A 16,539-nucleotide genomic window follows, 5' to 3' on the forward strand; every position below is an offset into this window, starting at 1 on the left:
TTTCTAGGCTAGGAGACCAGCTACAGTAGACCAGTAGAAGAATAGGCTAGTACACCAGCTAAACCAGCTGAAGACAAGCTTGGCCAGACTGAAAGACCAGTTGACCAGCTGAGGACCAGCATGGCCAGGCCATGAGAGCAGCTAGACTAGTTGAAAACCAGCATGGCTAGGCTGGGAGACCAGGTTGACTAGCTTAAAGAGCTAAGACCATCAAAACATCAGAGGGGCTAACATAAGATGTTTTTTTTTTCAACTCCCTGTTTTTTTGTTCAAACTCTCTGATACCTACATGATAAATACATTAATTTTTATCATTAAAACACATTTTAACTTGCCGTTGGATTCTGATACCCCATCCCCCCGCTGTTATTGTGAAAATGGTTCGGTCGAAACACCTGGACAATCAGATGTATGAAACACACACGATGTGCATTGTGCAAAGCGGAGACTGACTAGAGAGAGTCAAAATGCCTCACCAAAGGCTAAAATCAGGGGCACAAAAAAGAAATGCAAGCAAACAGAGCAAAAGTGAACGAAAAAAGCAGAGAGGCGATGGCCAAATTTCTTGCCAAGCATGAAGCACTAGGTATGACAGGTGAAGCTGAATGTGGCAAAAGCGAGGAGCTAGTGTAGACCAGCAAATAAAACAGCAGCTAGCTAACTTAACCTTTAAATAACATTAGCACGTTCACTTAACTAGATACGATATCAATATAATAGATATATATATAAATGCCCTTATAAGTAGGGACATTACGTTTCTTTTTAACGTTTTGGTGTAAATTATAATCACGCTGCTGCAGCCACTCTACTCTGTTTCGGAGCTGTGCTTCACACACAGACACTAGGGGTGACCAGATCCCAGCAAACCAAATGTGGGACAAAGAGTAACTATGTTAATGTGGGACACGTTACCAATGCTGAGAAGTCAATCTAAATTAAAAAATACACATTGCAATTTTCCCCGGCGCTATGTAGGCAGCAAAGACAGGTCCACCTGCACTTGACCCACATGTACGCAGTTTGATTGATATCAAACACAGCCCCTTGATGACAGCCTTCCCTGCTTTCTTCACAGTCATTGGATACAATAATGTTATTGAGATATTGAGTTTATATAGTGACTTTGCTGTTGTAAACATTACTGTTGCTACTCTAGAAACAACATTCTTTTAAAAAATAATATATTTTTATCAATTATTTAATAATTGATAAAAAAACAAACCGATAAGGAGTATTGATCAGAGTAATAGTATTGATAAAATCCTAACGATACCCATCCCTACTTATAAAGCAATTATATTACAACCTGCATGAATTACTAAAACTTGCAATTAGCTCATTTTTACTACAACTACAAGTAACTGTGAGTAATGCAAACACCATTGCTCTGTGCCACTTTCAAAACACTGCTGTTTATCTGAGCCATAGGAGGTCTATTTTAGGCTTTTAAGAGCCCTCCAAATATCAGCGCTAAATATAACATGAAATATTTGTGATTTATAAATTGACCATTTTCCATTTTTTTTTTTATAAAATACAAATCTGAATATTATACAGCTACATTTATATGCCCATCAATGGAGAAACATGCTTTTTATTTTATGAATAGTTTATTATTATATATTATATTATATTATAATTAGATAATATTATGTACAATGATGCATTATATAATTATATAAATACATACACTACCTGTCAATAGTTTTGAAACACTTACACATTCTTTAATATAATTTTATTTCACATTTTAGAATAATAGTAAAGTCATCAAAACTATGGAATAACACAAATGGAACTATGGGAATTATGTTGTGACTAAAAAAAGTAGAAAGAATATATATAAAAACTGTGTTATATTTTAGCATCTTCAAAGTAGTCACCCTTTGCCAAGAATTTGCAGACATGTACTCTTGAAATTTTCTCCACCAACTTCTTGAGGAATCACCCTGGAATGCTTTTTAAACAGTATTGAAGGAGTTCCCATCTATACTGGGCACTTATTGGCTGCTTTTCTTTATAATATGGTCCAAGTCATCCATTTCAAAAATGTTTGTTTTATAATGAAATAAATGAATTATATTAAAAATATGGTGGCACAATTATATTTTTGTCAAAATATTATAAATAATATAACAAAACTAATTTCAAATTTCAGATCAAAATATTTTTAAGATCATGAGAAACTTTTCAGTCAAGTGTTCCGTAGTGAATATAAATATAAATATAAATACATACATATATATATATATATATATATATATATATATATATATATATATATATATATATATATATATATATTTTTTTATAACATATAATCATATATTATAATTATATTATATATACAGTATCATATTTGTCCTGAGAATGGTGTAGTTGCAGCATCTAACCAAACCTTGACCGCCTGGTTTAAGCGACCCAACATATCAACTTCTGGCTAAACCAGCTATGACTTTGGAGCGAGACTACTCGGTTGCTGAATATTAGCAGTGTTTTGGAAAACCTGTCTGAAAATAATCACTATTTTTACACATGCTGGATGGAGCTAAGCTGCAATTGCAATGTCTAGGTGTGTTAGTACAACCAAATGGCAAAAATGGTATGATTTCAGTTGGACTAAAGTGTTTCCACAGGTGGCGTAACTTAGATCTTATAGGCCCAAGTGATAGAGACCCCTTGAGGGAAAGGTACCCCTCAGTGGTTGTCATCAACCATCCAGCCCATGGTCATCTCAATTGTTCCCTTTAGGGCAGCCATCGTAGTGCCTATAGTTGCACCTCTGCGCAACTATAGGCACTTAAATATACAAATTTATCTGAAATCAAACTTTAAAAGTGCATGTAAATGTAATGAAGTTCTGCACATTCCCTGCCCCCTCAATGTTTATTAATTTAATATTTTTGCTAATTTGATACTGCCATGAGCTATAAGAAGAGCATAGCACTTTCAGCTCAAGTTTACAATGTTTAAATCCTGCAAATTTCTGCATATGTTCTTCAATATCAATACAGAAAATTCACAAACAAGTCATCAGATTCTGTGTGGGCCTGCTGATAAGCAAACATAATGCTATTCTAAACCTTTGAGTTACGGCCTTCTAGGGACAGGTGAATTTCATTCAACTTGAAAACAACATTAGCAAATAAACATTCTCACTGCTTTAAACTTTCTCAGATAATTTTTATTTTTGTTCACATTTGAATGAGGTCACACAGTGCTCCTGCCTGTACCAGCGGTAACAGTATTAGCACACACAGTAGGGATCTTATTTTGGGAAGACAGCATGGTGCATATGGGTGATATGTGATCGAGTGTCTGTGCTATGCGATAGACCTCGCGGGGCGCATCCCAAACTAAATCTAAAGTAAATGAGCGCTCGGTGATCTGGGCTCATTCCTCATTCGTGGCCTTAATGTGATTCTGGTGAGGTTCAATTTGTGATCCAGCAACTAAATAAATAAATAACAGAATTAAGTTTTTTTTTACTTCACTTGTCACTGGGCAAAAGATCTTCGCTGGCAGTTCTGCAAAACTTTTTATGTCTCACTTTGTATATTAAGTATGACAAGAGATATAAAGGCAAGTAGCCCTTTGAGCAAAAGTGAGGAAGAAAGACTAAGAGACAGAATGGTGCATACAGAGAAGCTCTTTATGAATTATTCTCTGTGATGTCAAATCAATAAGTTTAACCATTGAGACAAAATGGTGTTACGGTGCAGGAGAAGAATTGTGAGAGTCCCGAGGGAAAAAATTATCATAGTTACTCCCTATTTCACCCAGTTCACCTCATAATATCTTGCTTTCTATCAATTTAATAAGCATGCAAAGTTTTCAAGGGGATTTGACCTGTTAGTTTGCATAGTTCAAAGTATGGAGACAAAAACAACATATTACATCAAGATTGCACTTCTTTGAGATTGAAAAAATAGAATTGTGTGTGTTTACTTAGCAAAGCCTCCCTTTGGGAAAATCAGAGGACTTACGGCCGTAAGATTTATTTTTTTTTTTTTAAAGAAGACCATGGTATGTCCTCATTTGAATGGCTAAGAAAAACAGTTGTGTGTGTGCGCCCAGCAGTCCTCGGCAGTGAAGCAGCAGACAGAGGCCATACAACATATCCTGCCCCGGCACGGCTCAAGATCCCGCACACTGTCTGCTGGTAAGCAGACAACTCCGTCCCCTGGTGGAGGGCCAGGAGGAGAATCTTTTATTCCCTTTTCCTTTTATTTCGCTGCACGCTCCAGTAGCTGTGGTACCCAAACTTTCAACAAAAGAGCAGTTTCCTAAGTCCCTGGGTCACATAACTGGTGTGTTTGGCCGTCACCCCAACCACCGGCCTTTCTCCCTCTCTGGCAGGTTCAGCGCCCCGGCAGCAGTTCCCCATCCCAGCGTGTCAATCTGTGGTGCGGTACTCAATCCGGGACGGCATCGACGGATTATGGGGAGGCAATTCCTCCCCCCTCGACCGATCCGCCAGTGAGTACACAGAGTCAGGTAAGTGCTTTGATGTCTCTTGACTCAGCACCACCGCTGGGCCCGTCAATGTGGCCTCTCTGGCTCTGCCCCGCTGCGAGGTTCCACCTGCCGGTACGTCCAAAGAAATCATTCCCCTGGTCCCCCTCGCCCGGAGTTTGGACATGTGGCTCATGAATTCCAACCTGTCTCGATGGCTGGCCCAGACCGTCTGACTCGGCTATGCGATTCAATTCGCCAGACGCCCGCCAAGGTTTGTCGGCATCCACTTCACCACGGTGAAGGCCGAGAACGCTGCAACCTTGCGCACGGAAATCGCCACCCTTCTACAGAAGCACGCAATAGAGCCTGTCCCTCCAGCCGAAATGAAGAAGGGTTCTACAGCCCCTACTTCATTGTAACGAAAAAAGGCGGTGGGTTGCCAATCTTGGACCTATGAGTTCTGAACCGGGCTTTACACAGACTCCCATTCAAAATGCTGACATTAAGATTCTAACGAGCGTCCGACATCAAGATTGGTTCGCAGTGGTAGTCCTGAAGGACGCATACTTCCACGTCTTGATTCTACCTCGACACAGTCCCTGTGCAAGCTCAGGAAGGACGAGGAGCCGGTCACCCTAGTGGCCGGGGACGGGGCACCATCTGGCACCCACGATCAGACCTCTGGAACCTCCATATCTGGCACCTGGACAGGATGCAGAACACTTCAGTGGCCTACCACCTGCCGTGGTAGACACCATCACTCAGGCTAGGGCCGCCACTATGAGGCGCCTGTATGCCATGAAGTTGCGTTTGTTCACTAAGTGGTGTTCTTCCCGACACAAAGACCCCCAGAGTGACGCAGTCAGCTCAGTGCTATCCTTTCTGCAGGAGAGGTTGGAGGGAAGGCTGTCCCCCTCCACCTTGAAGGTGTACGTCACGGCCATAGCTGCACACCACGAAACATTGTACGGCAAGTCCTAAGGAAAGCACGACCTGATTATAAGGTTCCTAAGAGGTGCTAGGAAGTTGAATCCCTCCAGACCTCGCCTTTTCCCCTCATGGGACCTCTCTGTAGTCCTACAAGGCCTGTGTGGGGCTCCCTTCAAGCCCCTTGAGTTAGTAGAGCTTAAGGCACTCTCCTTGAAGACTGCCCTCCTGGCGGTGCTCAACTCCATCAAGAGGGTTGGAGAACTGCAAGCGTTCTCTGTCAGCAAAACGTGCCTGGAGTTGGTCCGGGCTACTCTCACGTGATCCTGAGACCAAGGCTTGGTGTTGCTGTGTCCGGTGCGTGTTTTGCGCATCTACTTGGATTGCACGCAGAGATTTAGGATCTATGAACAGCTCTTTGTTTGCTTTGGTGGACAGCGGAAAGGAAGCCCTGTCTCCAAACAGAGGATTGCCCACTGGATCATCAATGCCATAGCTGTCTCCTACAAGGCTTGGCACATGCCGCCCTCTGCAAGGCTACAAGCACATTCCACCAGGAGCGTGGCGGCCTCCTGGGCTCTGAATAGTGGTGCCTCAATAGATGACATTTGCAGAGCACCAGGCTGGGCTACACCCAACACCTTTGCGAGATTTTGGCAGATTTTAGGTGTCACCTCCCTCGAGCTGAAGATGTGTGTTGTTGATTCCCAGCAGTGTTCACAAATGTGTTCCCTCGTTGATTTCCTCCTAGCCCTGTGGCAGATGAGTTTGAGGAGAAACTCACTGCCAGCCGAGTGCTTGTGCTAACTATGCCCTGTGCTGGGACAGGTGCTCTGCATGCGCTGGTTCCCTATAGGAAACCCCTTGCGATGTATTTTCTACCGAAAAACATTTCCCGGTTGGCAAACTGCATCTTCCTTGGGAAGAGACCCCTCTGCCCCAGTCTCCATGCTCGTAGAGCTTCCTCCCCAGCATTGGGTAGGACCTACCATGGGACTTCTCCACTTGATATACTTCCGATTAGACTCAGCAAGACCATGTGACATATTTCCACTTATCCCCCCCCTCTCTCTCTGGGCGGGGTGTGGTCTCTGCGATGTCTTCCCCTTTGGAATGACACGGAAACTTTCATCCCAGTCGGTTAGTGAATTTTCTCTTTTTCTGGGAAGAAAAATAAATAAAGAGGGAAAAGAGGCACAACGAGGACAAGCCTGTCCCCATTCTTTTGAGTTCTCGAACTCGTCCACAAAGTGCTGTTCGACACTCACATTTGCGTCAGGGGAGGCCCGGTGCGCTGGCTAAGCGGCACACAGCAGTCTGCCCATCTCACACCGCCGATCCACGTAACCCAGTTCAGCCAGTTGTGGCGTTTTTGTAGGGGACCACTAGAGTAACTACATCGACACAACGTCGAGTGAGTGCCAGATAGGGAACGTCTTGGTTTCTTTCGTAACCTCCGTTCCCTAATGGAGGGAACGAGACATTGCGTCCCTCCTGCCACAACTATGAACTACTGAACTAGCTGAAATGGCCAGGACCTTATTCTTGGCTCCTCAGCACAAAACCTAAAGAGCGGTATGAACGTCCCTTACTTTAATACCCATATGTCCGGGGGAGGGGCATGCAAATACCACTCGCCAATTCCCACTGGCCTTTTATCAAATATCAGAGGTGTTTCCGGGCTCTCAAGAGTGACCCCTACATCGACACAACGTCTCGTTTCCTCCATCAGTGAACGAAGGTTACAAAGTAACCAGGATATTTTAATGACTTCTAAAAGAGTGAGAGGGGAGCTGATCTTTGTGCCTGACCTGAACAGGATTTCACCTTACACACCTTACTTAATATACTGCAGACACTGTACTACATATAACATAAAGCCACATACTTTATAGTCACTGTCTCTTTCATTCTTTATCACAAACACACATATACCTCAACCCAAAACATCTTGGTTACTGTCATGTAATAGTGACACTAGGGTCGCCACTCCCCCAGACATACGGGTATGAAAGGTCTGCCCGGGAAGTGAGTGGCCCACAGCGACTACAGCCGCTGCTGACTACAGAGGAGGAGATGGTGGGTGAGTTGCGACATGCGAGGGGAACGTACGGCGCCTTTGCGATATATATATGCTACTGTTGCTGTGTTGTCGGACCGGACTGACACGTGCTTGCCCCGGATCAATGGCAATTGCCTCCGCAGGATGAGCAGTTCAGCCAGCAACTCTAGGCAGTTGATGTGCCAACACAGCCGTGGTCCTGTCTAGAAACCGCTCTAGAAAATGAGCGGTTCCACTCTGAAAGTGTTTCAGTGGAACCGCTGTCCTCCGCCTGAAAGAGTTTAGGCAGTTCAGCACTGGCTGCGCGTGCTCGCTTGTAAGGCACGGAATCATCGACACCGAGTCTAACTCCATGCCGAGAAAAGTGCTTGCTCTTTTCCCAGTTGACCCGAAGCCCTAGACGGCTGAGGTGCATGAGGACCAGGTCCCTGTGTGTGTACAGAGCAAATCTCGAGAGTGTGCTAGGATCAGCCAGTCATCGAAATAGTTGAGTACGCAGACAGTCACTTTCCTTAGCGTGGCAAGAGTTGCCTCTGTGACCTTCATGAAGATGCGAGGGTACAGGGACAGGTCGAAGGGGAGGACCTTGTACTAATACGTCAGGCTTTCGAAGGCAAACCATATGAAGAGTCTGCATCGAGGTAAAACCAAGACGTGAACGGGGAGGTCTCATCTTAGAATTCAACGGGTGCAAACGAGCATGCTGGAGAAAGGGAGGTCCCTGGAATTTACCCGGCAATACAATGCCAATTGAACTCCCAAAATTGCCTCCAGCGTACCCGTGGGTAGAAGGTGCAGCGCGGGGGGGGGGGGGGTTTGCTGAAGTGGCTTTCCCTCAGAAGAAGGAAAACCGGGATCGCAACGTTGCCATGGTCATGTCCTCGCAATGAGAACACTAACCATCCACGAACGCTGCCTCAGTGTGATCGCGGCCCAGACACGTGAGGCAGTGCCCTTGGCCGTCGGAGGTGGAGAGATAACTACCACATCCAGGAATCACACAAAGATGGAAAGGCATCTTTAAAAAGAAGCGTCTTTAGACTTCCGGTTTGGCAATGTGAAGTACAGACGCGTGTCGGCAGAGCTCCCGACAGTTTCTGATAAAGTACACTTTAATATCGCAATTTAAGAAGTCTAAATCGTTTTCATAAGTGTTGAAGTGGTGCTTATGACAATCGTACTGATACAGCAAGATGAATAAGAACAAAATGGCTTCAAATGCCCCACCAACAACGAGAACCAGTTTAGCTAGCAAGTTAGCTATGATGGCTAGCGTAGAGAAATCTGAAGAAGCTCTTCCAGATAATGGCGGTGTCTCCATGAGCCAGCTAGTAACGGAGCTAACAAAGCAACAAGCTTCGATAAAAGAGGACATCTCCGCTCTGATCCAAGTGTCAATGGCGCCGCTTCAGGCATCGGTGAATGCTTTAACTGAGACTTTGGCAAGTTTCCAGTCTCGCTTGTGTGCTACAGAGACACTTGCGGGCGATAACTTCGCTGCGCTGACTGCGGCCGAAACAACTATCAAAACTCTGAAAGAGCAAAACGCGACACTTCTGGATCGAGTTGATGACTTGGAAAACCGGTCGCGGAGAGCAAACCTCAGGATCTTAAACGTCCCGGAGAACAGCGAGAAAGGCCAACCCACAATCAAGTTCGTGGTCCGAGATGTTAATGGAAGTCATGGGTCCCGAAGTTTTGAAAAGCCTCCTGAATTGGAACGAGCACACCGATCTTTGGGGCCAAAACCACAGGAAGGTCGGCATCCTCGCTCCACTGGTTGTGTGTTTTCACAGATTCCAGGAGAAGGAAAAAGCGCTAAGATGGGCCAGACAAAATGAGGCAAAGTATAAGGATTCTACTTTGAGGATCTATCCTGACATCTCCGCCGATCTCGCCAGAAAACGCGCCACTTTTAAAAACGTCAAACAGTTGCTGTATCAGAAGGATGTACGATTCCAGTTGCTTCATCCAGCACGACTACGAAGTTCGCTTTTGAGGATCGAAACACTGTTTTTCAATACACCTGATGAAGCTCAGCAGTTCTACGATCAGCGGATCGCCAGACGTGAATAAACCTTTATATTATGGCAGCAATATTGCGAACTACAGAAGAGACATGTTGACTAGCTACATTATGTCGGGAGCTCTGGGAAATAACGGAAAAGGATATGGACTTGGATCATCGGGAGTTGAGGGATAGTTGTGAGCTGCGGTTTGTCTTTGTTCAACAGACAGATCTAGAATGTATTATAGTTTGGTTGGGTTTGTCAAAATGTACCATTTGCTGGTTTATTTTTTATTTTTATTTTTTTTCCCCTGCATTTTCCATGGGACGTCAACCACAGACAGAATATACATCTTTACGAGGGTATACGATATTTGGGCACACAGACAACTATTGATAAATAATGGTAATTACTGGTAATAAGGTGACAAATACTGGAGGGTCAGCTGTGCGCTTGGTTAGTTGGAATGTTAGAGGTTTAAACGGACCAGTGAAAAGAACTCGCATATTTACGCATTTGAAGAGATTAAATACAGAAATAGCCTTTCTACAGGAAACGCACCTACGTACTGAAGATCATAACCGACTGAGGAAAACTTGGGTTGGCCAGGTCTACCACTCGAATTTTAACCATAGGGCTAGGGGAGCAGCAATCATTATTCACAAAAGAATACAGTTTACTGCATCGGGAACGATTTCAGATCCCCAAGGACGGTACATTATTGTATCTGGTCATCTCTTCAATATTCCAGTAGTGCTGGTCAGTGTTTACGCACCCAATTGGGATGACGTTAACATTGTTAAAAAAATATTTTCCTTGTTACCGGATTTAAACACTTACCATCTTATATTTGGTGGAGATATGAATTGTGTGATTCCAACCCTAAAACAATACCCCTTTTAAAAATGTCTCAGATTCTTGCAGGTTATATGACACAAATTGGTTGTGTGGATCCATGGAGGTTTTTATTTCCTGATAAAAAAGAATTCTCATGCTTTTCACATGTCCACCAGACTTATTCAAGGATAGATTGTTTTTTTACTGATAAAAGACTTATCCCCTCAATAAAAAAGGTAGAATACTCTGCTATTGTTGAATCAGACCATGCCCCCGTCATTCTTGATATTTGTTTTTCTTATAATTACCCATCGCAGCCTGTGTGGAGACTGAACACAACTTTAATTTCAGATGCAACCTTTTGCGAATTCATATCTAACGCGATTGATAACTTTCTACTAGTTAATAAAACAGACTCTATATCACCATCATTATTATGGGAGACATTCAAGGTTGTAACAAGGGGAGAAATAATATCGTACTCTGCCTCACGTAATAAAGTAAAGAAACAAACACAGGAGAAACTTATTGAATCTATACAGAAAATTGATCACCAATATGCTATGGCTCCAACACCAGAATTACATAGAGAAAAACTGAGCCTTAAGACACGATATGATTTATTATCAACAGAAAAAACAGAGCGTGATTTGGTTTTTGCCCGTGCTAGGTTTTATGAACATGGAGAAAAGGCAGGTCGTCTTCTCGCCCAACAGTTAAAAATTAAATCAGCATCCCAGCTTATTCCCAAGATTAGGAAAACTTGCCAAGAAATTACATTGGATCCTCAAGAAATTAATTCTACTTTTCAAAAATTCTATTCAGATTTGTATACTTCCGAATTTCCACAGGACGACACTCTTATGTCAACATTCCTGGCTAATGTAAACTTACCTTCAGTTAAACAAGATCAAAAGAGTAATCTGGATAAACCTTTACAACTTCAAGAGATAGAAGACTCAATCAAAGCCATGCAGAGCGGTAAAGCCCCGGGACCAGACGGATTTCCCGTCGAGTTTTATAAAAAATTCTCTTCAAAATTGTCTCCTCTACTTCTCAGTATGTTCAATAATTCTCTCGAACAGTCAACACTGCCATCAAGTCTTACACAGGCCCATATCACAGTGCTCCTGAAACCAGATAAAGACCCGCTGGATTGTAGTTCCTATAGACCGATTTCCTTATTAAATGTGGATGTAAAAATTTTATCTAAAGTATTGGCCTCTAGAATAGAGCATATAATTCCAGACGTTATTTCACAAGAACAGACGGGCTTCATTAAGGGACGTCACTCTTTCATTAATATTCGAAAACTTCTTAATGTTGTGCATTCATCTAGCGTCGGAGGAAAGTCCTGAAGTGATTATTTCTCTGGACGCAGAGAAAGCATTTGATAGAGTTGAATGGAACTATCTATTTGCAGTATTAGACAAATTTGGATTCAGTTCAAAATTCACTTCTTGGATTCAGCCTGCTTTATCATCAACCAAGGGCAGCTGTAGTCACAAATAAAATATGCTCACAATATTTCTCTCTGTCTAGAGGTACACGGCAAGGTTGTCCCCTTAGCCCTTTACTATTTGTTTTGGCTATAGAGCCACTATCATCAGTACTCAAAACCTCACAGTCTATTAGTGGTATTAAAAGAATGAATGTCGAGTATAAAGTTTCTTTATATGCTGACGATCTATTGTTATAAATAACTAACCCGCTGTCATGTGCCTCTCAGATTGTGAAGATATTAAAAGACTACGGGGTCTTTTCAGGTTATAAACTAAACTTTTCTAAAAGTATATGCTTCCCTATAAACCATTTGGCAGATCAGATTATGGATACAGACTTGCCCTTTTGCATATCAAAATCAGGATTTAAATACTTAGGAATTAAAATTACTCGTTCATACACTGATCTGTTTAAAGCAAATTACAGTCCCATACTTAAAAAACTTGAATCTGACTTCCAACGATGGAGTGTTATATATTTGTCTCTAGCTGGTAAAACCAATTGTGTTAAAATGAATGTGCTACCCAGATTATTGTATTTGTTTCAGAGTCTTCCAATTTTCCTGCCAAAGTCCTTTTTTCAGTCAACTAATAGGTTGCTGTCTTCCTTTATTTGGGGTGGCAAAAACCAAGAATACGTAGAGAGCTTCTTGAGAGACCAAAAAGGATGGAGGATTGGCTCTCCGAATTTGTTAAATTATTATTGGGCAGCAAATTTACAAAAAGTCGTTTATTGGTTCCAGTCTCCATATACAGACTGGTGTGCAGCAGAAGCTAAATCATGCGAGTCAACATCACTTGCTGTGCTGATTACAATGAAGTTACCATTCTCACCATCGCAATTCTCCTCAAGTCCAGTTGTAATTTCGACTCTCAAAATATATAACCAGTTTAGACAAGCATTTCAACTCACAGATTTTTCCTTGGAAAGCCCCATATGTAATAATCATCTTTTCCCAGCTGCCAAACTGGATTCTACTTTCAAGCAATGGCAGCACCTAGGTCTAGTTAAATGTAGTGACTTTTTTATTGATAATAATTTTGCTAGTTACAATGATCTTGTTAAAAAATGTAGTCTTCAAAACTCCGATTTTTTTCGATTTCTTCAGGTTCGTCACTTTATCCAAGCCCACTGCTCTGTGTTTCCACAATTGCCCTCTGAGTCGCGTTTAGATTTAGTTCTGAGGGTCCCTTCACAACTTAAGGGATCCATTTCAAAAATATACAACCTGATCATGTCGTTCCAAAATGTATCAATAGAAAAGATCAAAACAGAATGGATAGGAGGGTTAGGAATCGACATATCTGAAGACACCTGGGTTAGAGCTGTTGATCGAGTAAATGGGACTTCATCTTGTGCAAGACTCAATCTGATTCAAATGAAAGTTCTCTACCGTATTCATTATAGTAAAACAAAATTGGCTAAAATGTACCCAAATATAGATGAAACGTGTGACCGCTGCAAGGCATCAAAGGGAGATCTAACCCATATGTTTTGGTCATGTCCTAAACTGAGACAATTTTGGATTTCAGTCTTTGAGATTTTAAACTCAGCTTTTAAATTAAAAATTCACCCTAACCCAATAATGGCTTTGTTTGGAGTTAGAAGCGATGACTTCCAAATAGCTAAAAATAAAGAGAATGCCCTGGCTTTTGCCACATTAATAGCTAGAAGAAGAATTCTCCTAGAGTGGAAATCACACAATCCACCTACTATGTCAGCATGGCTTAGTGATCTAATGATGTTTCTAAAAACTGAAAAAATTAAATATTTTCTCAGGGATCAACCAGAACATTTTACAAAACATGGGACCCTTTAATAAACTATTATGAGAAGAATATACTCCTCCCTCTTTAAAATAATTTGATTATTAAACAACCCCCCTCTTTATTGATTTTTTTTTTTAATTTTTTTTTTTTTTTTTGGGGGAAAGTTGTGTTGAGATGGGAATTTGTGGGTGAAAAATTTGAAAAAGCAAGGCCTTCAATAGTGTTTATGTCACTGTATACTTTCAGTGTACCTTGTTCTGATAAAAATAATAAAAAAAAAAATAAAAAAAAAAAAAAAGAAGCGTCTTTAAAAGACATTCACGTCAATATGTTGCTTAATAGAGGAAAATATACGCATTTCAGAAATATATACTATTTTAGTAGCGCTGTGGAAACGCCCAGGGGCGTAATCTGCACTAATCGTGCAGAAGGAGATTAAGCCGCTAGAATGCGCCGTTTATCCAACAGCATACACTTCTTTCAGAGGTGAATGGAACAGCAGTAGTATTCAGCAGGCTGATATGTAACCGCTCGGCTCCGAAGAAAAAATCTGAGTGAGAGTGGGCATTCCTTCTCCTTTTATACCTGTATGTCCGGGGGAGTGGCATGCAAATTCCACTCGCCAGTTCCCATAGGCCTTTTCTCAAAGATTTGAAGGTGTTTTGGGGCTCCCAAGATCGACCCTATTTCACTACATCGACACAACGTAGAGTGAGTGACAGAAGGGGAACAGGCCACTGGTGGCAATAATTGGCAGTTGAGCCATGTGGACAGACTGTTTGTGTGAGGGGCAATCTGTGGTGCAGGTTGCCATTTAATGTTCCTTTGTGATTTCTTAAACAAAGGCAAGAAAAGAACATCTCAGCAGTAAAGCGCAAGGTCCTGTAGCATATTGCAGAGCAGATTTCAGTTCCTCCCACTGAGAATTGAGTCCACTCCACAGTTCTTATCCACCTGAGCATGGCATGAACAATCATCATGTGTGATTACCACACCTGCTGCTCCTGGAGAATATTGTGATACAGTCTGACATTCAAAATAAGATACATTATAATTATTGGCTAGTCTAGTACACCGTCTGCTTAGTGCCACAAGAGACAAGACCACTTTTCCATGTGTCCACATACTGTATATCATAGCAATCCTCTATTATTGCTGGCATGTTTTTTTTACATAATTATATTATGAATACCATTTCTTAAAAATAATATATGCAGTATATGGGTGGGTTGCATGTATCATATTTCACCCCACAAACGCGATTGGGTGGTCCATGAAAATAATGCCAAAAAAAATCTCATTTCTATTTTTTTCTTTTGATTTTTGTGGTGAAACATGAACCAGATACAGCATGTTGACAGTTTTTATGAGATTCATCCAAATAGTTATGATAATAAAATTGCATATGTAGTATTTTAGCTTAACTTGGTGAGACAATGAATATGTGAATGATTTTTATTCCTTAAAAATATTATTGAGAGACTTGACTGCTTGATGATCGATCAACCAATTTTTTGTTAGTCTAATAAGACAAAGAAGGAAAATGCACTTACCAAGAACATAGATCTTGTTGCCACGCAGGAAAGAGAATGCTCCATATCGGGGAGTTGGCATGGTGGTGAGGGGCAGCCATTGGTCCTTTGCTGGTTCATATATCCTCACTGTGGCCTGAGGAGTTGTGTCTGCACCCATCCCGCCCAGTGCATACACCTTCCCATCTGAGAGGGATTTAGAGAAAGAGAGTCATAAATTAGATAAACATATCCTTTTAAGGCGCCCCTTTCTCTTGTTAAACATACTAATAACAAAAAAATTTGAAATGACATGGAAGTGAGTCACTAGCTTCTGGAATTCGGAATGTTCACTCAGTGTGCCGGAGTAAAGAATCTCTAGAGATATGCTCTTTTTTTCCTCAGCTCTTGCTATTTTAAGGTGAAGGGCGGCTGTGGCTCAGGTGGTAGAGCAGGTCAGCTGCCAATCGCAGGGTTGGCGGTTCGTGGCCCACAGGACTCCACATGTCGAAGTTTCCTTGGGCAAGACACTAAACCCCAAATTGCTCTCAATGGCAGGCTAGCACCTTGCATTGCAGCTCTGCCACCATTGGTGTATGAGAGTGAGCATGAATTTGTGTGTGAATGGGTGATTGGGACACAGTGTAAAGCACTTTGGTAACCTCTAAGGTTAAAAAAAGCGCTATAAAAGTACAGACCATTTACCATTTTACCAAGGTGAACTTAAATTCCACCTCTAAACCATACTCTCACATTTGTTCTGTTACCCTACAGGAAGTGAACATTAATTATGAATTTTTTCCAATGACTGACCGAAACTTTGTGAACTCCACCACATAATTTTCTATGATTGCTATTTTGTCAATTGCTAAATTCCAGAAATCCATAATCGGTTTCTCAAAACCACAAACTTAACTGTACAAACCTCAAACTTTTGTGAGAATCTCGATTTGAAGCTGTATTATCTGGAACTTAACTCAAACTTTGCCTTCAAATGGCTCATGAATCCATCAGATAGAGAGTATACCCCTTAAAGGGATAGTTCTCCCAAAAATGAAAATTCTCTTATGATTTACTCACCCTCATGCCATCCCAGATGTGTATGACTTCTTTCTTCTGCAGAACACAAATTAAGTTATACAGAAGAATATTTCAGCTCTATGGGTGCCAAATCTTGAATCTCCAAAATCTGCATGAAGGGAGCATAAAAGTAATCCATATGATTCCAGTGCTTAAATCCATGTGTTCAGACACGATATGATAGGTATGAGTGAGAAACAGATAAATATTTAAGTAATTTTTTTGTCATGAATTCTCCTCCTTGCCCATTAGGGGGCAATATGCAAGAATAATCTGAATTATTAAAAACAGAAGAATGTGAAAATGAAAGTGAAGTGGAAATTGACTGAGCAGGGATGATAATTTATAAAAAAAGGATTTAAATATCGATCTGTTTCTCA

The 16,539-nt window shown here is 41.6% G+C and overlaps 1 protein-coding gene across 1 annotated transcript in view; it reads right to left on the bottom strand.

Moving 5' to 3' along the window:
* The window catches only part of LOC127628749 (kelch domain-containing protein 8B-like), a 187,883-nt gene that overhangs the window by 61,448 nt on the left and 109,896 nt on the right, over window positions 1-16,539 (bottom strand). Inside the window, exon 2 of the mRNA XM_052105609.1 lies at window positions 15,122-15,286. Coding sequence (XP_051961569.1) covers window positions 15,122-15,286 — 165 coding nt within the window. The remainder of the gene's footprint in view (window positions 1-15,121; window positions 15,287-16,539) is intronic.

Source organism: Xyrauchen texanus, chromosome 35, assembly GCF_025860055.1.
Source record: "Xyrauchen texanus isolate HMW12.3.18 chromosome 35, RBS_HiC_50CHRs, whole genome shotgun sequence".
NCBI classification, from domain to species: Eukaryota; Metazoa; Chordata; class Actinopteri; order Cypriniformes; family Catostomidae; genus Xyrauchen; species Xyrauchen texanus.